Consider the following 24,631-nt stretch of genomic DNA (forward strand, 5'->3'; position numbering starts at 1 on the left):
GGTAGATTTTTTTTTAAGTGTACTCTCTCTAGAGGTAAAACAATGCCCCATAACATTTTACTGATAAAATACTATTCTTGATCACAATATCTACCAAAGAAACAACAAAACATGTGTGCCTCTTTCCAGACCAAGACTCTAGAAGCCCAAAATAAAGTATAAAAGTCTGGCCATAATTTTTAACATCTTACTTTGTAAGATACTGAGGTTAGTAGGTGAGCAATATTCTGAACTGCACCATGATTAAATAAAATTGTTTGATGATCTGGACCCTGTAAGAAAAGAGAATATAATAATACATTAAGAAGAGTAAAGATTCATTCCAATAAAACATTTACTTAAATGGAGAAAACCACATTCACTACAATGTAGAATTTTTAGTTACCCTTCTCCTGTATAAACCCATTCCCAAAAAGCAGGATAGACACTGTTTTCAGTCCTGCAAAGGGCTGTAATATCTTACCTCTCATCTCAGTTCCATAGAACCGCTGCCTCCTTAGCTCCCTAAATAAGGAAGGGGGCACAGAAGCTATCCTGGCATAGGCCCTCACACCATTACAGCAACAAAAGCACTCCAGATTCTGCATTTCACGTGCACACCCTTACCCTATTGCCCACAGGAGACAGTGTACTCATTCTTACAACTTAAGACTGATGACCTAGTCAGGGGAACTCTAAAACTAATTAATTACAAGAGAAACTGGACCAGATCCTAAGCTACCTCAACACATCTGGGAGGTTGGAGCAGTGGATGGTAGGAAACACAGCACTGCATAACTGAGAAGTAAGCATGTTTTAGTTCTCTTTCTCTCTCATTTCTCTTAAAATTATCACTTCTTAGAGTAAGAAAGTGAAGTAACAGAAAAATTCAGGTATTTTATTTTTTACCAACTCTGTTTTCTACTAATCAATTTACTGAAGATCTTCAAAATGGCACAAGCTAAAGATTAACGCAAGGCTTTGAATTTGCCAGTACTTAATTCACTTCTTTTATGTCCCACCAATTCACTCAAATAATGAAAAGTCAATTAAAGCCAAGGCAAGGATGGTAGTTCATGCTTATCATTATTTAGGAGAGAAAAGTGTAGCACCGAAAGGTAGGTTATCTATTTGGGTTCACCAGAGGAAACCAATTCCTAGTCTAGAAAAAAAGCTCTCAAACCAACTTCTCCAACTCACTATTCAGCCAAGTTACAACTGTTTTGCAGATGCTCATTCTTTCTTGGACCAAAATATCCATCATTTGAAGTGGGAAGATTAGCATTCATACTTCCGATTAATAAAAGAGCCATACTCTATTTTATAGGCAACAATCCCCTAAACATTTTACATACTATTAAGAGCCCTTTAGGGACTTTCCTGATGGTCCAGTGGGTAAGACTCTGCACTCTCAATGCAGGGGGCCCGGGTTCGATCCCTGGTCGGGGAACTAGATCCCACGTGCATGCCAAAACTAAGAGTTCGCATGCAGCAATTAAGAAGTCCTCATGCCACAACTAAAGATCCCGCCTGCCGCAACTAAGACCCGGCGCAGCCTAAATAAACAAACATTTTTAAAAAGAGCCCTTAAAAAAAAACACTTCAGCAATTTCTCTCTTAATTTACATACATTTTAAAAATTGAAGTATAATTGATTCTATACATTTTCTAACTTCTAATTTCTTATTTTTAATCACTATATAATATTCCACAGTTTACTCAAGCAAACCCCCATCACATATTTTTGGTACTTTCTAATGTCTCACTATTAATTGACTCATTTGAAACATAGGAGTCTCTGGCTTATTCATTATAAGGATAGTGGTGGAGACTACAAAGGGGGAGCCAAGGAAAAGAAGGGTCTCCTCAGAATCTGACCCATTTTTTCTACCTATTAACAAGTAGGTAACTAGAATAAGTTATGAAGATAAGCCTCAATTAACCTTGACTAAGGTTTTTTTGCCTTCCTTATAAATTTTAACATCCCAATTTATATACAGGCAATGTTTAGCAGAACAGCTAAGTAGGCAGGGGGCTGCCTCTACCCCCTTGTACCTCACTGTTCTTCCACTGTATTCAGCCAATCCATTCTCCTGATTTGAGGTGACCTAATACTAATAGATTATTTTATATTCTTCAAGACAAAGAAGAATACACAAGTACATTCTTTCCCCCTATTTTAACACAAATAGTAGGATAATACTATATATTTATATATATAATATATATAAAATACTACATACAAATACTATATATATACTATACATACATATATAAGTATATGTATGCATGGCTCTAAACCTCTTATTTCCTTTATAATGTATCTCAGTGATCACTCATATCAGTACACAAAGAGCTTTCTCATTTCTTTTTTGGCCTTAATCCATTGTACAAATGTCCCATACTTTAACTAGTATCCTATAGTTAGACATTCAGATTGTTTTCAGTCTTGGAGTTATATTTATAAATGATGGTGAAGCACAGTGCAATTCTCTGTACGTAACTGTTTCCCACCGCTTACAAGATATTGTACTTTTTAATCCCTCACATTCTTTGCCCAAATTGCAGCAAATGTTTGTTACAAAAGAAGCTCTTCCTCCTCTCTATGGTCATAGATAGGATTGTGTAAAAACAACTGCAAGGAAGGAATTAGTGGCTGAACCAACTAAAGAGGAGGAACTATTATTCCATTATCAACTCTCTCTTTAGTCTCTCCAAATCAACCTGCACGAACCTGGAGTTAGTGAAACAGCCTCTCAGTGTGGGAAGCACATAAGCCCTCATGATCCTAAACCCCAAAAGATAGGTCTCGAAATCTGAGTCACTGCTTAAGTGGTAACAATGTAGAAGTTAGAATTCCAATTAATATTATTACTAGCCTTTTTTTGCTCCTTAATAAATCAGGGAGAGAATTTCAAAAATATAACTATGATTAGTTTACAACACAAATGCTTTAGAAATCTCTTTTTCTGTCTCTCCTGCCCAAAGTATGCAAATTTAATATTGATACTAGTATATGAAAATTTGTAAATGAGTCTTAAAATGCTACTATGAATTTTATTTATTGTTTTCATAAACAAAATGAAAATAAAAGGTTTTTATAATTAATGACATACAGAGATCATCAGACCAGTTGCTTTCAAAGATACATGTTTTTAGTGTGTCAGTAGGAAAATAAATAGTATTTTAGACTATTACTGTTGTCACTGGGTTTATACATGCTATAATGTTTCCTGAGGTCTAGTTATATCTCAGACTACTTAAATTGGGTCATCTAATTACCATGGCAAATGCTAATTATCAGGCTAAAAGAAAGATGAGTTCAGGTTTTTAATTTTCTTCAGTTCTGTTAGTGGCATGAGGGTGCCTGTAAATTCTTATTCAGCATAAGTTTCTCTCCAGCAAAAGAACTAGTGATTTAACAGTATTCCGTTATCTATCTCCAGCAAAAGAACTAGTAATTTAACAGTATTCCATTATCTATGATTTCGGCTAAAACAGCATTGAGAAGTTTCGGATGAGCAAGCCTAAAAGCACTGAGAAGTTCCTGAAGAGCAATTCTAAAAACTATTTGGGTAACTACAGGGATAGGATTATTCAAACTTCTCATAATTTGACATGTAGTAGTTATACCTCCAGGTCCAATTTTCAGTGTCCATTTGGGATTACTGTGATTATGACTAGTAGATGCTGTGCTCTCAAGCACTTGCATCTAGATGCTGAAAGATTTGTAATGAGGCATATAGTTCTGGAGTATCCTTCTCCACCTATCTACCAGGGTTGGCTGTAAGACATCATTTAATGTTGGAAATTGTTTTCTCAAAGCTTTTCTTTGCCCACCTCAAGAGATTAAGGAATTGACATCCCTGGTCCTATAAGTTGGCTTACATGCTCACAAAGCAATCCAGGAGGAGAAACTTCAGAGACTTTTGACAAAAATCTTAAATTCTAAATGTCTTTATATATAGAATAGAATAGGCTATGACAGCTAGGATTTGAGAGGGGTTTTAAGTTATAATCTGTAGTTAGTTATAATCTATAGTTACTTTTTCTGAAAGGAACTGACTTAAGTTATATTTTGGAAACTGTTCTAAAATAGCATAGATCTGTGATCTTCTTAGTTTAGTATGCAGTTGTTCACTTTTCCTTCTTTCCTATAGTTCCCCAAACTCCTCATTTTATATTTGCATTATAAGTGATAAGCAGGTAAGTAATGCTGTCCTGAAAAACTTATCAGAAGATAAACAATGACTTGGTTAAAAGTTAGCAAATTATGGTTATCAAAAGAGTACACTCAATATGTAAACTATGAAGCAAAATAAGTAGCACTGCATGGCACTCTTCAGTTTAGGTTCAGGCTCTTCTAGTAACTGAATTCCTCTCAACAAAGAGGAGAGAAGAATCTCTCTTAGTTCTCCTTATAAGAGATCACTTAAAACAATTTCCAACAATGTGGAAACTGAGGGTGTGGGAAAACAGTCATGAGCATATACTGCTGGTAGGAGTATAAAATTGTATAACCTCCAATATAAGACAACATGTGGTAAAATTACACATGCACACATTCTTTGACTCAGCAATTCTGTTTCTTATAAAATGTCTTACATACAGGGTATTTGCTGCATCACTGCTGTGAAATAAGATTGGAAACAAGCTAAATGCCCAACAATAGAGGACTGGTTGAATAAATTATTGTACATCTATACAATAAAATACTCTTCATCTGTTTAAAAAAAAAAGAATGAGGAAACTCCTCATGTACTGATGTGGAATATCCTTCAAGATGTTAAGTAAAAAATGCAAGGTGCAGAACAGTATGTATGGTATGCTACCATTTGTGTCAAAAAAAAAAAGAGGGGAAAATACATAAGTCTGCTTATATGTGTATAGATTAACTACAGGAGGATACACACAGAAGGCACATCTCCTGAGGACATGCAAGATTTTATATTATAGAGAACATTTGTTCTGGTTCTTACTTTACAGCAGTGTGAGAAGATCTGACAGATGTACTCCTGGGTATAGCGGGACCTGCTAAGCAGCGCCATGAGATGCGGTATCACTGTGGCATCCTGGAGTCAAAGGGAAGAAGAGCACAGCAACAAGGAACTCAAACACAGTAAGTATCTCTAACAAATGATTTCCACGAGCAGATACATATGTAAGCCTCTTATCTTAATGACAGTAAATCAAGTCTCTTTAAGGAACACAACACAGAAGCAACACGGCAATCAAAACTGTCTAGGCAAAGGACAAGGAAAGGGGCTTCAATTTTCATCCTTGACAACAAAATACAAGAACAGGAAATTCTCAATTTCTCTCCCATAAACAGCCTACATCCCCACAATAAAACAAAATAATTTCAATAAGACTTGACATAAATCTATTCTGAAACCAAAATGTGACATATTAATAAGATATGTAACAATGCATTGCTTATAAGGAGGAATTACTGTATTAAAATAAAAGTTGACAATTTTGATCTCTGAGATGTTCTGGTAAGTATCAGCAACAGGTTAACACTCATAACAACTGTAGTTAGCTAATTTCAGTCTTCACAATTTATATAATAGCAACTTCTCACTTATAGCCCACTCTCTGCCTACTACTGACACTTCACAACATACACGATGGTACAGGACAAGACAGAAGAATCCACCCAACCTGCTGCAGGGCTCTCCAAAAATCTCCTCTTTCTTGAGTGCAAAAAGAATTAAATGTTGAAATAATATTTGGCTTGAACCACAAATGGTAAAGGAGACTTAGCTCAAGCCCCCTAGTCAATGCTGTCACAAGTCCTGTAGCAATGCTTCTCAAATATGAATGTGCACTGCGTGTATGTTCCCAGGGGACATTCTGTATATACAGATTCTGATTCTCTAGGTTTGGAGTAGGACTTAAGATTCTCCATTCTAACAAGCTCCCAACTGATACCTGATGTTGCTGGTCCACAGACCACCCGTTGACAAAAGACAACAGAGGGCAAGGAAGGAAACTTAAAAGAATACCAGAATACCACTGTTGGGATAAACAAGATTTGGGGTTTCCCTCAGAAAGAAAAGAATGCTCAAGATCCATAAAAGCTAAGTAGGAAAATAGGTTGTTGATGCCTACAAGTAGAATCTTTTCCCCTTGCTTGTTAGTATAACCCTGTGTTGTCATAAGCAGTTAAAAACAAAATGAGGGAATTCCCTGAAGGTGCAGGGGTTAGGACTCAACGCTTTCACTGCCATAGACCCAGGTTTGATCCCAGGTCAAGGAACTAAGATCCCGCAAGCGGCGCGGCGTGGACAAAAAAAATAAACAACACTCAGAAAATTTCAAAGAAAGTCAGCTACTAAATTCATTTAAAAAAGGGAAGAGATGAGAATGTAAAGTATGCATCTATTTTACAGATGCGGGGTTGGGGTGGCAGGAATAACGATGACAGTGGTTCCACTGAAAGATGATAGGGAAGTAGGTAACAGCTGAGAGAGAAGCAGCAATTGAGAGGAAGAGCCTCTATTACGCTCCTAAAACTACTTCCACCTCATTCCTTTCCTCCATAGCTCTCTCACCCCTCAGTTTTCCTGTGACAATAGCCCCTATCTCATTTCTTCACACCTGCGTCCTTTCTGCCAACTGTGTTATATATCTGCAGTTTATGGTTGATTAAACAAGGCAAAGAACAGTTACATAATTTCCCCAGTCACCCATCTGATAAACAGGATTGCAAACTAGACATCCTGCCCTCTTCAACAGGACTGTGCTGTCTTTAGTTTAGTGCCTGAGTTGCCATGGTAGCTGGCCTCTACACAATCCAACTCACAGATGTCAGTCAGTTACACCTAAATACTACTCTCTGTCATTGTCCCACCTAACACTTTTCATGGATTCTCCACTGTCTCTGAAGGATAAAACTGTTTCACAATTTAGGTATTCTCTCTGTGAAAGTCACGTTAATGTCCCTGTGTCTTAATTTTTCTTATGTAAAGAAGTTAAGTTTGTGTAGACTAGTGTTCTCCAAATTATGCACCACAATCCATTAGTGGGTCATGAAATCAGTTTAGAGAGGGAGGAGGAAGGAGCTAAATCAGTTAACCAGGATCAATTTCTCCCCCATTACTGGGCTGGGGGTTGGGGAGAAACTTATAGGGTAAAGAAGATGGGTGACTGGTTTAATTTCTTTGTAAACATGACAATAGGACTTTCAGGAAAACAGATGGAGAGTCCTTCTATGTGGAATGTTTTGAGGAGGATGTCCCCATTTTAGAAGTGCTTACAGTTAACCAGTGGTTCTCAAAGAGTGGTCCGTGGACCAGTAGCATCTCAAGTTACTGGGAAACTTGTTAGAAATGCATGTTCTCAGGCCCTACCCCACACTCACTGAATCAGAAACTCTGTAGGTAGAGTCCGGGATTCTGTGTTTAATGAGCTCTCCAGGTAATTCTGGTGCATGCTCAAGTTTGAGAACCAGTGTAGTAAACAGTCTTTGGATTTATGAGGCACAGCTCCCTGAAGAATGCTGCACAAATCCCTGAGGTATAAAATTGAGATGTTTCATAATTTAGAGCCTCCCTGCTGTGTGAGGTGACCCACAAACCTCACAGACCTTATGCATCATTACAAGCCAGAGGAGCAAGGGCCTAATGTAGGAAAAACAAACTGTGGAGGCACGTGGCATGTTCCCTCTCCCTGCCTGCTTTGCCTGTGCCTCTTGACTGCTTATACTCTTGAAATACTTGTAAAACATGATTCTGGACAAGATCTCTGATTCATTATGTGTCCACTTTGAAACTCTGACATTCTGTGTGTCAGCTCAGAGAATCACAACCAGCATTTTTTTTTAATGAAAAAGGATAGAACAGAAATCAGAAGGCACCACATTTATGTAACTGTTTTGTGAAGACTATCTCAGGATGTTCCACCACCCCTCACCCCCTCCCCTTTCCGCCCCACACACACAGTATGGCAGTGGAAAATATCATTCTTACTGTGGACTGTGGATAAGAGTTTGAAAAATACTAGTCTGGATAATTTTTATTAAGAAAGTCCTAAGTAATCAACAGATAAAAACACCCCCTAATACTCCCTGAAGTTTTTGAAAACCACTGAATGACTCTAAAGATCTTTAGATTCTCTCACATACTCTCATTCTAGCCTGGTAAGTAAGCCTCTAACAAGTTGCTTCTGGTTCACCTCTCCAGCCGAAATGAACACGGATTCCCTTCCTGCATTAGACTATTCTGTCCACTGTCCTGCATATTCTCTCTTACACAGATGTTTCCTAGAACAGCTTCTTTTCTCTCCGCTTCTTGAAATCTTATCCATTATTCAAGACCAGGTTGAATTCTACCTTCTCTACAAAGCCTACTCTACTGGATTTAACCTATAGTGAGTGCATTAAATATACTCCTTAATTTGTACCTATTAGGAAATTAAGAAGGGTCTTTTTACAAAAACCAAAAGAAAAAAAACGGCTTACAAATTCCTCAAGATCTGAGACGATCTTTCACTTCTTTACAAAGCCTAGAACGTTTGATATTTGCAAATTAGCAAGACTTCAAACACTTCTTGAGACTTTTCTACAACACAGTTATCACAGTTAAGATCAGTTTTGAGATGCTAAATATGGGTTGGCCAAAAGGTTCGTTCATTTTTTTCCGTTAAGATGGCTCCAGTAGCACTTCGCTGTCTTTAACTTTATTGAAAACAATTTTGTTAGATCGTATGTGACAGCTGTCATATCAGTGTGCATTTAAAAAAAGACATCAAAATTGGTGAATTTTTGTGTAGTCATTTTAATATTGAAGATGGAAGAAAAAAGGCAACATTTTCGGCATATTATGCTTTATTATTTCAAGAAAGGTAAAAATGCAACTGAAACGCAAAAAAAGATTTGTGCAGTGTATGGAGAAGATGCTGTGACTGAACATGTCAAAAATGGTTTGTGAAGTTCTGTGCTGGAGATTTCTTGCTGGACGATACTCCATGGTCGGGTAGAACAGTTGACAGAGATTGAATCAAGACATTAGTTGAGAAGGATAAACGTTATACCACGTGGGAGATAGCCAACATACTCAAAATATCCAAATCATGCCTTGAAAATCATTTGCACCAGCTTGGTTATGTTCACCGCTTTGATGTTTGGGTTCCACATAAGTTAAGGATAAAAAACCTTCTTGACCGTATTTCCACATGCGGTTCTCTACTGAAACATAATGAAAAAGTTCCGTTTTTAAAACAAATTGTAGTGGGCAATGAAAAGTGGATACTGTGCAATAATGTGGAATGGAAGAGATCATGGGGCAAGCAAAATGAACCACCACCAACCACACCAAAGGCCGGTCTTCATCCAAAGAAGGTGATGTTGTCCATATGGTGGGATTGGAAGGGAGTCCTCTATTATGAGTTCCTTCCGGAAAACCAAACAAGTAATTCCAACAAGTACTGCTCCCAGTTAGACCAACTGAAAGCAGCACTAGACGAAAAGCGTCCAGAATTAGTCAACAGAAAATGCATAATCTTCCATCAGGATAACGCAAGACCGCATGTTTCTTTGATGACCAGGCAAAAACTGTTACAGCTTGGCTGGGAAGCTCTGATTCATTGGCCGTATTCACCAGACATTGCACGTTCAGATTTCCATTTATTTAGGTCTTTACAAAATTCTCTTAATGGAAAAAATTTCAATTCCTGAAAGACTGTAAAAGGCACCTGGAACAGTTCTTTGCTCAAAAAGATAAAAAGTTTTGGGAAGATGGAATTATGAAGTTGCCTGAAAAACGGCAGAAGGTAGTGGAACAAAAGGGTGAATACGCTGTTCAATAAAGTTCTTGGTGAAAATGAAAAATGTGTCTTTCATTTTTACTTAAAAACTGAAGGCACTTTTTGGTCAACCCAATAAATTAGAAGTATGCTGTTAGTAAAATGTAACTGATGATTCAAAAACACCTAAAACTCACTGTATACAGTAGTTCCTCTGGAGTAACGGGACTGGTGAAGATGGTGCGCAGGCATCGGAGGCAAGCTTCAATGAACTTCAGGTCTGGGGACAGTAGTCCTATTAATAGAAAACAGATTTGAGACTCATCCTTTCAACTCATATTTAAAACTCTGCAAACTGATTCTAATTTTTACTTGTATAAAAATGACTTCTTTACATACCTTGCAGTAAGGCAGGGATAATATGGCAATCGAGTAGAGACTTAACATTGTTTTCAGTACCCATAGCAAGACTTCCCAATACCACTGCACATTCGGTTTTCAACTCTGTGCTTGAGGTTTCTTGCTGAAGCAAGTACAATAATCTAAAAAGAAAGAACTTGATAAACAGAAGAGACTAAAAAACTTAAAAGTAAACATTAGCTAAAAGTAATGTTACAGAAAAAGGCTACCAATACATCCCACACACTGAAAATATGGTTGGCGAGCTTATGGAGGGCTAGGAAATGGTCATATTTTTATATAAGCTGTTACTTTAATAATGGAATATCGAGTGGGGGTGGATCTAAAGAGATTTTCTTCATTTTGAGCAACAGAACTATCATATAATCTTAGTTTATCAGAACTGTGAATCTGAAAGTTGTCCACAAGTGATCTCTGTGGAAACAGCAGCACCACAGTCCACGTTATCTGCCACTCCAGGATATGAAGACTCCCAAAGCCAAGTGCTGCCGGATCTTAAGGACCTTGAATACCCAATACTGCAGTTCAGAGATCACAGAGATCTAGCCTAGAGGGAATACTCAGAGTCCTTGTGCTGCTCTTCAAGCAAGGGAAGCTCTCTTCTTTCTCCAGTCCTCCTATTTGGGAGATCAGAAGATCCTATTTCTACTCCAGGCCAGCCTGACAAATAAATACTCCCCAAATTCTAAGCATCCACCACTTATGACCATCTCCTTTATGTTCTAATGTAGAACCTTCATGTTCTCTAAAGCATATTTATATATACTGAGCACTAATTCCCTAAGAAAGGCTGCTGACAGCTTTATAGTGACCAAAGGTCAATCACGTTAAAAACAATAAAACCATTAATCCTATATTAAAAGATCGAAAAGAAGAAAGAGAAAAAACCAAAACATTAAAAAATTCTGAATGAAAAACTTACAGCAATTGCACATAAAACTTAGTTCTGGGTAGCAAAGGCAAAGAGGAAGTTATACAACTGTCACTGTCTACCAAAAGGAAGCTTATTAGCTTCATCAGAAGAAATCAAACTTTCTATGTTAACTTAAAACCCAGCAAATTCGAAAAATTAGAAATTAAAAAAGCAGGGTTAAAAAACCAAGAATTTTTTTTAAACTCAAAAAAGGTTTTGCGAATCCTAATAAATTATTATCCAATCATACAAAAACTGCCAGAGTGCAAAGGAGACAGGGAAGATTCAGGCTGGTGTACACTGCTTATCTACACAACACATCCTTTTATTGCAGGGTCAATGATCTTCCTGAACCTCTAAAAAGTATTAATACATTTGTTTCATATTCCATTCCCTGGTACCTTAATTTTTTTTTAAAGAGATGCTTCATATACTTCAAAGCATTTATTTAAAAAAAATAAGAACAGACAATACAGAAAAAAGATAGGTCTTATGGTTGAGAATGAGAAATACATTCAAAACTTAGTATGAATAGCAGAAAAGGGGATGACAGCAAACTTACCTTGGAACAGCTCCTAGAACAATGAGGTTGGCTTTCTGCTTGTTGTTTCCAATTACAGCATTTTTCATGTCTCTGAATTCAGGGGAAAGAGAAGAGGGTAAGGTATGTTGAGACATCACAGAAAAATAAAAGATCAATGCATCCCACTTTATCTTTATTATGCAACATCTTGGATTGGCAAGTACAGAAGTTAGGGACAAAGTGAAAACACTGACGCTTTTCCACCTGGAGTGCCAAAGAGAAGGGACAGAGATAGGTACCTTATAAACCTGGGGCTGTAAAACAGGAGAGTAGCAAGGTGGGGGGAGGGGGGAATGAGAGACATCTTGAGTATTGGCAAAAGACTTCCAATACAAAGAAAGTTGAGTTCTTCAAAAAGGCTACCAATCCTTTGAATAAAAAGAAATATAGGCCATCTTCTCACGCACAGCTCTGGGAGTAGGGAGTAAAAGCAGCCAGCCGACAGAACAGATCTGATCTTGTTTCAGGGACAATGACTTTCCTTTTTTCCTTTTTTTCTGAATTCTCTGGACTGAATATTTCTGATTCCATTTTATCTCCTTTATTGTCTTATTAGCTGTACCTCTTTGGGTTTTGTTTTGTTGTTTTTCAGTGGTTGCTTTACAATATGCATCTTTTAACTTAACACAGTCAATCTTCAAGGGATATTGTCCCATTTCATGTGTATTTTAAGAGCCTTGCAAGCATATACTTCCATGTTCCCATCCATTCTTTGAGCTGCTGTCATAGTTTTATTTTTAAATTAGTTAGAAACAACATAATATACTGTACTTTTTTTTTTTTTTTTTTTTTTGGCTGTGCTGTGAGATCTGTGGGATCTTAGTTTCCCCACCAGGGGTTGAACCCATGCCCCCTGCAGTAGAAGCACGGAGTCCTAACCACTGGACCACCAGGGAATTCCCTATATTGTATTATTTTTGATTTAAAAGCCACTTATCTTTTAAGGAGATTTAAAAATAAGAAAAAATCTTTTATATTTCCCATATATTCACCAGTATTTTTTATTCTAGCTATACTCAGATCTTTATTTCACCAGGAGTAACACTCTATTCCATAAAAAGAGTATCAATGACCAGTTGGTTCACAAACACATGGTTGTTCCCAAAAGACAGGCAGAGAAAATACAAATAGCTCAAAATAAGCCCAGTACTAATAAAATATTTAATTAAAAAAACTTACGCTAATTGGTCAGTAGTGCTATCTTAATATAGAACATTAGAACACTGTGATTCTCAAAGTATGGAAGAAGGCATCAGAGACTCCATGGGCATTTCAGAAGTTTAAGAGAGAGTCTGGAAATTTCTGGCCATAGTTTTAAAATAGAAAGCCTTTTTTGCACAATCCTAAAGAAAATCGTATTTTTCAGTACTGTACCTGCCTTATAAATAAAAAGGAGACTATACTTTTTTTTTTGAATTTTGTTTTATTTTTTTGTACAGCAGGTTCTTATTAGTTATCCATTTTATACATATTAGTGTATATATGGCAATCCCAATCTCCCAATTCATCCCACCACCACCACCCCCCACTCCACTTTCCCCCCTTGGTGTCCATACGTTTGCTTTCTGCATCTGTGTCTCAATATCTGCCCTGCAAACTGGTTCATCTGTACCATTTTCTAGTTTCCACATATACACGTTAATACACAATATTTGTTTTTCTCTTTCTGACCTACCTCACTCTGTATGACAGTCTCTAGATCCATCCACGTCTCTACAAATGACCCAATTTCGTTCCTTTTTATGGCTGAGTAATAGTCCACTGTATACATGTACCACATCTTCTTTATCCATTCATCTGATGATGGGCATTTAGGTTGCTTCCATGTCCTGGCTATTGTAAATAGTGCTGCAATGAACATTGGGGTGCATGTGTCTTTTTGAATTATGGTTTTCTCTGGGTATATGCCCAGTAGTGGGATTGCTGGGTCATATGGTAGTTCTATTTTTAGTTTTTTAAGGAACCTCCATACTGTTCTCCATAGTGGCTGTATCAATTTACATTCCCACCAACAGTGCAAGAGGGTTTCCTTTTCTCCACACCCTCTCCAGCATTTGTTGTTTGTAGATTTTCTGACGATACCCATTCTAACTGGTATGAGGTGATACCTCATTGTGGTTTTGATTTGCATTTCTCTAATAATTAGTGATGTTGAGCAGCTTTTCATGCGCTTCTTGGCCATCTGTATGTCTTCTCTGGAGAAATGTCTATTTAGGTCTTCTGCCCATTTTTGGATTGGGTTGTTTGTTTAATATTGAGCTGCACGATTTTATGTATTTTGGAGATTAATCCTTTGTCCGCTGATTCGTTTGCAAATATTTTCTCACATTCTGTGGGTTGTCTTTTCATCTTGTTTGTAGTTTCCTTTGCTGTGCAAAAGCTTTGAAGTTTCATTAGGTCCCATTTGTTTATTTTTGTTTTTATTTCCATTACTCTAGGAGGTGGATCAAAAAAGGTCTTGCTGTGATTTATGTCAAAGAGTGTTCTTCCTATGTTTTCCTCTAAGAGTTTTATAGTTTCTGGCCTCACATTAAGGTCTCTAAACCGTTTTGAGTTTATTTTTGTGTATGGTGTTAGGGAGTGTTCTAATTTCATTCTTTTACATGTAGCTGTCCAGTTCTCCGAGCACCACTTATTGAAGAGACTGTCTTTTCTCCATTGTATATCCTTGCCTTCTTTGTCATAGATTAGTTGACCATAGGTGCGTGGGTTTATCTCTGGGCTTTCTATCCTGTTCCATTGATCTATATTTCTGGTTTTGTGCCAGTACCATATTGTCTTGATTACTATAGCTTTGTAGTATAGTCTGAAGTCAGGGAGTCTGATTCCTCCAGCTCCATTTTTTCCCCTCAAGACCGTTTTGGCTATTTGGGGTCTTTTGTGTCTCCATACAAATTTTAAGATTTTTTGTTCTAGTTCTGTAAAAATGCCACTGGTAATTTGATAGCGATTGCATTCAATCAGTAGATTGCTTTGGGTAGTACAGTCATTTCCACAATATTGATTCTTCCAATCCAAGAACATGGTATATCTCTCCATCTGTTTGTATCATCTTTAATTTCTTTCATCAGTGTCTTATAGTTTTCTGCATACAGGTCTTTTGTCTCCCTAGGCAGGTTTATTCCTAGGTATTTTATTCTTTTTGTTGCAATGGTAAAAGGGAGTGTTTCCTTAATTTCTCTTTCAGATTTTTCATCATCAGTGTACAGGAATGCAAGTGATTTCTGTGCATTAATTTTGTATCCTGAAAGTTTACCAAATTCATTAGCTCTAGTAGTTTTCTGGTGGCATCTTTAGGATTCTCTATGCATAGTATCATGTCATCTGGAAACAGTGACAGTTTTACTTCTTCTTTTCCAATTTGGAGTCCTTTTAATTCTTTTTCTTCTCTGATTGCCATGGCTAGGACTTCCAAAACTATGTTGAATAATAGTGGGGAGAGTGGACATCCTTGTCTTGTTCCTGGTTTTAGAGGAAATGCTTTCAGTTCTTCACCATTGAGAATGATGTTTGCTGTGGGTTTGTCGTATATGGCCTTTATTATGTTGAGGTAGGTTCCCTCTATGCCCACTGTCTGGAGAGTTTTAATCATAAATGGGTGTTGCGTTTTGTCAAAAGCTTTCTCTGCATCTATTGAGATGATCATACGGTTTTTCTTCTTCAATTTGTTAATATGGTGTACCACACTGATTGATTTGCGTATACTGAAGAATCCTTGCATCCCTGGGATATATCCCACTTGATCATGGTGTATGATCCTTTTAATGTGTTCTTGGATTCTGTTTGCAAGTATTTTGTTGAGGATTTTTGCATCTATATTCATGAGTGATATTGGTCTGTAATTTTCTTTTTTTGTAATATCTTTGTCTGGTTTTGGTATCAGGGTGATGGTGGCCTCATAGAATGAGTTTAGGAGTGTTCCTTCCTCTGCAATTTTTTGGAAGAGTTTGAGAAGGATGGGTGTTAAGTGCTTCTCTAAATGTTTGATAGAATTCACCTGCAAAGCCATCTGGTCCTGGACTTTTCTTTGTTGGAAGATTTTTAATCACAGTTTCAATTTCATTACTTGTGATTGGTCTGTTCATATTTTCTATTTCTTCCTGGTTCAGTCTTAGAAGGTTATACCTTTCTAAGAATTTGTCCATTTCTTCCAGGTTGTCCATTTTACTGGCATAGAGTTGCTTGTAGTAGTCTCTTAGGATGCTTTGTATTTCTGTGGTGTCCATTGTAACTTCTCCTTTTTCGTTTCTAATTTTATTGATTTGAGTCTTCTCCCTCTTTTTCTTGATGAGTCCGGCTAATGGTTTATCAATTTTGTTTATCTTCTCAAAGAACCAGCTTTTAGTTTTACTAATCTTTGCTATTGTTTCTATTTCATTTATTTCTGCTCTGATCTTTATGATTTCTTTTCTTCTACTAACTTTGGGTTTTGTTTGTTCTTCTTTCTCTAGTTCTTTTAGGTGTAAGGTTAGATTGTTTATTTGAGATGTTTGTTGTTTCTTGAGGTAGGATTGTATAGCTATAAACTTCCTTCTTAGAACTACTCTTGCTGCATCCCATAGGTTTTGGATTGTCGTGTTTTTATTGTCATTTGTCTCTGGGTATTTTTTGATTTCTTCAGTGATCTCTTGGTTATTTAGTAACATATTATTTAGCCTCCATGTGTTTTTGTTTTTGATGGTTTTTTCCTTGTAACTGATTTCTAATCTCATAGCGTTGTGGTCAGAAAAGATGCTTGATATGATTTCAATTCTTAAATTTACTGAGGCTTAATTTGTGACCCAAGGTGTGATCTACCCTGGAGAATGTTCCGTGCGCACTTGAGAATAAAGTGTAATCTGCTGTTTTTGGATGGAATCTCCTATAAATATCAAATAAATCTATCTGGTCTATTGTGTCATTTAAAGCTTCTGTTTCCTTATTTATTTTCATTTTGGATGACCTGTCTATTGGTGTAAGTGAGGTGTTAAAGTCCCCCACTATTACTGTGTTACTGTCGATTTCCTCTTTTATAGCTGCTAGCAGTTGCCTTATGTATTGAGGTGCTCCTATGTTGGGTGCACATATATATTTATAATTGTTATATCTTCTCCTTGGATTGATCCCTTGATCATTATGTACTGTCCTTCCTTGTGTGTTGTAACATTCTTTATTTTAAAGTCTATTTTATCTGATATGAGTATGGCTACTCCAGCTTTCTTTTGATTTCCATTTGCATGGAATATCTTTTTCCATCCCCTCACTTTCAGTCTGTATGTGTCCCTAGGTCTGATGTGGCTCTCTTGTAGACAGCATATATATATAGGTCTTGTTTTTGTATCCATTCAGCGAGCCTGTGTCTTTTGGTTGGAGCATTTAATCCATTCACGTTTAAGGTAATTATCAATTTGTATGTCCCTATTACCATTTTCTTAATTGTTTTGGGTTTGTTTTTTGTAGGTCCTTTTCTTCTCTTGTGTTTCCCACTTAGAGAAGTTCCTTTAGCATTTGTTGTAGAGCTGGTTTGGTGGTGCTGAATTCTCTCAGCTTTTGCTTGTCTGTAAAGCTTTTGATTTCTCCATCGAATCTGAATGAGATCCTTGCCAGGTAGAGTAATCTTGGTTGTAGGTTCTTCCCTCTCATCACTTTAAATATGTCATGCCACTCCCTTCTGGCTTGTAGAGTTTCTGCTGAGAAATCAGCTGTTAACCTTATGGGAGTTCCCTTGTATGTTATTTTGTCATTTTTCCCTTGCTGCTTTCAATACTTTTTCTTTGTCTTTAATTTTTGCCAATTTGATTACTATGTGTCTCGGCATGTTTCTCCTTGGGTTTATCCTGTATGGGACTCTCTGCACTTCCTGGACTTGGGTGGCTATTTCCTTTCCCATGTTAAGGAAGTTTTTGACTATAATCTCTTCAAATATTTTCTCGGGTCCTTTCTCCCTCTCTTCTTCTGGGACCCCTGTAATGCAAATGCTGTTGCATTTAATGTTGTCCCAGAGGTCTCTTAGGCTGTCTTCATTTCTTTTCATTCTTTTTTCTTTACTCTGCTCCTCAGCAGTGAATTTCACCATTCTTTCAGGTCACTTATCCGTTCTTCTGCCTCAGTTATTCTGCTATTGATTTCTTCTAGTGTAGTTTTCATTTCAGTTATTGTATTGTTTATTTCTGTGTGTTTGTTCTTTAATTCTTCTACGTCTTTGTTAAACATTTCTTGCATCTTCTCGATCTTTGCCTCCATTCTTTTTCTGAGGTCCTGGATCATCTTCACTATCATTATTCTGAATTCTTTTTCTGGAAGGTTGCCTATCTCCACTTCATTTAGTTGTTTTTCTGGGGTTTTATCTTTTTCCTTCATCTGGTACATAGCCCTCTGCCTTTTCATCTTGTCTATCTTTCTGTGAATGTGGTTTTTGTTCCACAGGCTGCAGGATTATAGTTCTTCTTGCTTCTGCTCAAGACTATACTTTTCATTAAAAGTTATTTCACTTCGGAAAATCAGATCAGTGGCACTCATGGTATATGGGTCATCAATACCATACTGACATCAGTCCACAGTTTCTGCTCTTGCATTCATACCTCATTAAGTTTTCTAACATGGTCACCCCTAAGCACATACATATTGAAACATTATAAATTATCTTTTTTTCATATTCCAAAATACATTTCTCTAATTACTTACTGAGATCTCTTTGACTTCTCTTCTAGGTATAGCTCTACAGTATACAGGAATTTTTTGCTGACCATGAAAGTTACAATTCTGAAAAAGTTCTGTAACTGGCAAACCATGATCTTATAGAAAAACAGAGTAGAAAGTGGGGGCGGGGGGGGGAGTTATTAAGAAAATCAGTGACTAAATGTTATTGTCAGCTTGTGTTTCCAGTACCAACCAATTTCACTGGCATTGAGAAAACCCTGGTAACAATAATTATAATACCCCTCTCCTTAATTACCTTCTTCAATTATTACAGAAAAATGCTGCTATGACGTAGTGGTCTGCTAAAAGCTGATTCTCCCCACAGATTTTTGAATAGCATTTTCACAAGTCTTGAGCCAAACACTGTACCTGTTAGTCTTCTTCCTTCAGCTCAGTGCTTGAGGGTGGTCTGTTTTTCAGGTCCTTACCTCTCTCTCTGTAAATATCCCTCAGATCTTCCATATGGTTTATAGGGGATCAACAGGAGTATTTTTTGTTTATGAGGACTAAGCTGAATGAAGTTTACTAAGGTTTTAACCAAGTTCTGATACATGATTATAAAATTATGTGATACTGAAGCTTCCCTGAGCAAAGCATAGTTGATGATAAATTGTACATCTAAGCTCCTGCCTCCTTATGGATGTCTGCTGTTTTCTTAGAGACCTGCTTCCCAGTTGTCAGCTTATAGACCCTAACCTAGCAGTCTGTCATCTTCTTTCATCTTCTTCTTTTCTCTTAATGTGTTCTGCCTATACCAACACAGTACATTCATTTGTCCAGTAGCTATCTATCTACTGAGGGTTTATTTATGCTAGGTGCCATTCTGGAGGTTCTCTCTATTCTGGAATTCCCAACCCTAACATTTTCTCAGATTTCTCCCCATTCTTCCTAAACGAAGCAGAAATGAGGTGTCCCCACCTTATAAACACAACCCAAATACCTCAAACCATGCCAGATTAAATGTTTTTATAGACAAAAGCAAACAAAAACTCCAAAACCAACTTTCCAGTTCTCCTAATAGTTTGCAAAAAGGACACGAAGGAGGCAGCTGGTAGTTATAGAGTAATCGCAGGCTAAAGAGAACACAATTAATAAAATGGACCAATGTCTAAAGAAAACAATTCTTGCTCTGGCTCTAATAAGTAAAATATACCTATACTAGACAAGGAAGAGATGTTAACGCCCTGCAAATAAATTCTATTCAGTTGTACCAGAAGATCATTTCTATGAAAGAGTTAAAATCGAAAGAGACAATAATGAATACATATACTCATTTTTAGCAGATCTAAGTACAGGGTAAGATTCAATTTCAGAGCCAGCCAAATGAAGCTTCTTTCAGTTCCCAGAGTGTAGCTATTTTCTCTCTCTTTCATTTCCTTATTATTCCCTCCCTTATATCATTCCCTGGCCAATTTTACTCATCTTTCAGGTCTGAGCTTCTATGTCAGTGTCATCCTCCAGGAAGCATGCCCTGACAACTCCCAAGTCTGGGTTAGGTATCCCTCCTAGTGGCCTGTATCATAACATACTCATTACTTTTTTAGGAAAGAAGTCTGTCTCCTCTTCAGAGGCAAGAAACCAGTCTGACCTGGAAATATCAGAGAAGTTACTATCAATGGATCACAAAACATGCCATATAGAAATCCGTATTTTTGTAAAATACAAACTCACAACTATCAAGATGGGAGCACAACAAAACTAGGCAGGGTTTACACATTGCTTTGAAGTTCACAAAGCATTCCATACCCATTATTTAATCTTCACCACAATCTTGAGTAATATTAACCCCATTTTACAGATGAGGAAGCTAAGACTTGGGTTTGGGCTCTTCTCAGAGCTCCACAATAAATGACAGAGCCAGTCTCAACCCATGTCCCTTATGCCAAGTGTTTTTTCCATTACCTCCAGTGATATCAGGCATTCAGAGAAAAGACAAAAGAATTTAGTAAATGAATTTCCTTTTTCCTCCTGTCTTTCAATTTACATTTTTATGCAAAATAAAAGCATATCTTTTAGGCAAGACATCCTTTTCCCAGTAGATCAAAGAAATATATAATCTCAATCTCATGTCCATCAATCCTTAATATTGGAGGAGGTGGAATGCCCTACTAACATACTACTGAAATTCAACAATTACTTTTTGAGCTGAGCACTGTGCTAGGCTCTATGAAGGATACAAAAGCATCACATAATGAGATGTCTGATCTGAAGAGTTTACAATCTTTTTGAGATGACAAAAATAACACTAACAATGTAAGGCAGTGTATATTATAAATAGTGTGCTTATAGGGCTGAGAAAAGTAGATGATAAGACAAGCTTCACAGGTTTTGAAGCAATGGTAGGAACTAAGATGGACCTTAGAAAATGGCTAGGATTTGAATAAGTGGATGAGGAGGGCAAAAGGAACCATACTGGAAATGAATATGGCATACTTCTGGGGCAGTACCAGGAGCCAAGATTGAAAAGAAGGTTCCTTTTAAGGTGGAACATTAAGCATGGAACAAAGTTAGAAAAGTGAAAGGGAGAAGAGACAAACTAAAGGGGGATGGATTAAGGAGAAATCATGTTTTTGATCAGAAAAAGGACATGAAGGAAGCAATGACAATGGAAGATAAGCTGAATGTGGAATGGACTGGAATACAGATAATTCTAGAGTCGAGAGGCAACTAAACGGCTGATGCCCTTCCTCTGTGGTCCCAAGACCCTCTGTGCTTATCATTATCACAGTATTCACTAATCAAACTACAGTGAACTGTCTCTTTAGTTATCTGACTCCTTCATTAGACTTTTGGATCTCCCAGAGCAGTGACTAATTATTCACTCTTATATACTCCCATACTAGCACAATGCCTACCTAGCACCTGATAGGCACTCAATAAATGTTTGTTTAAAAAACTACTCAATCCATCCAGGTATCTGGTTATATGAGACTAAGTAGCAGCATAGGAACCATTAATAGAGAGGACATTTTAAGGAAGCAGTTAACAAGATGATTTGATAGGTTTGACAGGTACAGGAAATGTGATATGTGACATGTCTTGAGTGACTACTTCAAGTCTGGGTGCCTGGGTGCAGAGAACACTAGGAAGTTTGGAGAATAAATCCCTTAGCAAGACAAGGATCTATCTTGAATTTATACATACTGAATTATCTTTGAGATGAGATAAGAATATCTGGGTAGAAAAGCTAAAATGTAAGCCTTGGGGATAGTCTACTCCTTGAGGATGGGAATAGAGGAGTCGATATTAAGATGTTACAAAAATGCATTTGGCAGAGAACATTTTCGGCTAAAATCTAGCTAGAACCTTAAATTTGCCCGGTAATAAATGGACTCAAAATGCACCCACTTTTACATGGAGGTTAACCTTTCTACTTCCTTTCTTTGCTCTGAAGGAGTTTAATTTTTAGTGTGGTAGAGAAAAAGGTCTTGAATATAAAAATGAGATGTGCAGTGCCTACTACAGCATATGTCTAAATCAGAGTGTTATGATTTGTGATCAAAACCAAGAGAGAAAGTAAACACCACACTTTGTCATTAAAATAGTAGGAAAAGTAAAAAAAATAATAATTGGAACCTAGACCTGTTGGAGACAAAGTCTAAGTCAATCAGGTATGAGCATATTATTCCTAAACAGTCAAGACACCATAAATTTTAACTGAAAACCTAATTATCATCTAAAAATAGAAAATTATCTTTAAAGTCATTGAAGGCTGGGGCCAGAAGCTAAAGATCAATGATGTCATTTTCATTTTGAACCAGTATGACTCTTCACTTACCTGAAGCAGCTCTTATTTGGAATACTACACATTCATTCTTGGTCTAATTGGCATGAAGTAGCCAAAAAGTACAGTAGATACGGAAAAGTACAGTCTAACGTCTGACCTACTTATGAAAAGTGAGTTTTCATAAGACATAAGGAAGAAATACGTATTTGTGGGTAGCTATAATAAGGCAACAGGGTAAACAACTTAACAAAATTATTTGGACTTGGAAAATTACAAACTTAATCACTGCTCTGACCCTGTAATAATAATTATTATGATGTTCTTTTTGGAAAATGTAACATCCAAACATCCAAGTACAATAAGTTTCTAATATCCAGCATGGTTAAGGAATGAGATTATTCATATTCCAATCAAAATCACCATCATCATATGTGAACTGCCAATTTTAAAAGAAGTGGATAATGATGATCTATTATTCAAACTAAAGTTACTTTTAACATAAGGCTTTGATTCAGCAGGTACTTGAGAGATTTACAGTGAACTTCATTTCAAGTCAACTTAGGCAATTATTGTGCACCTACTATATGTATAAATTGAACAGAACTGAGAATTGACAGTAATTCAGTTCATTCTTATCAACAAATTACCCTGAGGTGTAGATTTCTGGAGTGTAGGGTAGCGTCAGATACAGTTCCGATTTTTATAAACACTAGTTTAGGAGTTGTACTTAACTCTGTTTTATCAGAGTTATCAGGTGATTACAAATCACCTTACATTCTCCAAAAATGAAAAGTGCAATGTAATAACTGCACTAATAAATGTAAAATATTTTTACAGTACATTAATAAATATTTTTAATATATGTAATCATTCCAAAGAACATCAGAAATGTGTTAGAACATTATGAATATGGAAGCATACAGTTAAGTGGCTTATAAATATGAAAAGATATATATACAGATATGCATACAAATATTCAGCTATTTTTGATGTTCAAAGTTAGTATCACATACATATATAAACAGCTTATATATCTGTACACAAAACTATGTCAATCTGATCTAACAATTTCTGGAAAATCTTGCTACCCTTTTAACCAGACTAACCTGTCTCAGAATACAAAGTTTTAAACAAGTAACTCTCAGAATCACACCATTTCATTTGGTGTTAAGGTCATCTTCACTTATGTTTACCTGTAACACTTTTGAAAGTAACTAACAGGACATTTCTTTTGAATTAGCCTAAAACTTATCCTTAATTTAAAATTTCCAAAAGCCAGAGGCTTCATTTTATGGGAGCTCATATCTTTAGGACATGCAAGAAAATGGAAAGTGCCTATATTCTACTGAAACCAGAGGTACATACTTGCTTGGAACCAGAGAATGAAGTACCAAAACCATTACCAAAATGAACTTATTTCATCAGTATATTAAAATACTTCAGAAGACACTTCTTAAAAATTGATACTTGGTGAAAACCACACAATTCTACAGTATCCACAACTGCCTGCCTTAGTTTACCAGAAAGAGCCAATCTAGTTTTCTAGTTTGATTCAACTTTGAAACTACAAAGCCAGCCACATTTGCTTGTATCATCTTTTGCCTTTCAACATAGGGAATATCAACGTAAGGCCACAGGGGGATATCTGTTGATTTTTTTCACAGAGAATCACTAACGTCAAAACCAGATTCAGGTGCTCTAATTTAGGTATGTTAAAAAAAAGCACAATATTTAAGCAGCTTTAACTCAAGGTCTACAAAAACATTTCAACAGTTATTCTTCTGCAACTATGAAATTTACCATGGTTGAGCTAATACCAGGGTAACTTCACCAAAAACATCCTGTAATTGTTTTTTTAAAGTCACACGCAGATCACCACACTAGAGGAAGCTGAAAATTTGCAATACGGTATAGTTTATCTGATGTACCTACTCTCTGTTGTAGTTGCAAAGGCTGTAGTTTATGACCTACACAGCTGATTGCCCTGTTCTCTCTGCTCATATCTGACTCCTATCTTACTCCATTAACTACTCAGTTACACATTTGAAACCTTGCTTTTCAGGACCTAATTCTGTTTTCAAACCTTTAGTATAATAGGACCATTCAAATTTATGCTAAATATTGTACTATAAACAAAAAAGTTGTCTCTAGGATAACTCCTCATTCTTTAACAATTAAACTTAAGCAGTTCTGATGTTTAATAGTATTCTTCAAAGGCATACTCACTGACTAGGTAAAACAGTCCTTCACAACATGGGTTATCTACAAAGAAGTTCCCTATATTTATGCATAGGTCTATGGCTCTAACTCAGCTGAGTAGATTAGTTAGAGGCCTTGATGAAAAGTTATTATTCATCTTTAATTTCTTCGATTTTGTTTTTCCTGCTAGTGAAAAATCAGACTAATATTGCTAGAAAAATGATAGAGCTCTGGTTGTCTCATAGCTAAAGCTAGTCATCAATTCTTTTTTATGTCCTTCAAATTGGATATTTTGGATTCAAAGCTGGTTACTTCAGCCTCTGTCTTTTACTTCCCTAAAACCAGAAGGCTACCTTTGGTTGTTTACACTCTGTGGCCACCTTCC

General features: G+C 36.6%; 1 protein-coding gene across 4 annotated transcripts in view; it reads right to left on the reverse strand.

Moving 5' to 3' along the window:
• The window catches only part of ARMC8 (armadillo repeat containing 8), a 103,629-nt gene that overhangs the window by 55,437 nt on the left and 23,561 nt on the right, over window positions 1–24,631 (reverse strand). For all 4 annotated transcript variants that reach the window (XM_082840479.1, XM_082840480.1, XM_082840478.1 and 1 more), the window contains 5 exons: window positions 11,622–11,693; window positions 10,126–10,268; window positions 9,924–10,021; window positions 4,959–5,051; window positions 192–272 (listed from right to left, as the gene is read on the reverse strand). In XM_082840479.1, the coding sequence (XP_082696605.1) occupies window positions 192–272; window positions 4,959–5,051; window positions 9,924–10,021; window positions 10,126–10,268; window positions 11,622–11,689 (483 nt within the window). In that variant the 5' untranslated portion in view covers window positions 11,690–11,693. The remainder of the gene's footprint in view (window positions 1–191; window positions 273–4,958; window positions 5,052–9,923; window positions 10,022–10,125; window positions 10,269–11,621; window positions 11,694–24,631) is intronic.

Source organism: Leucopleurus acutus (assembly GCF_964270905.1).
Source record: "Leucopleurus acutus genome assembly, chromosome: 5".
Classification (NCBI taxonomy): domain Eukaryota; kingdom Metazoa; phylum Chordata; class Mammalia; order Artiodactyla; family Delphinidae; genus Leucopleurus; species Leucopleurus acutus.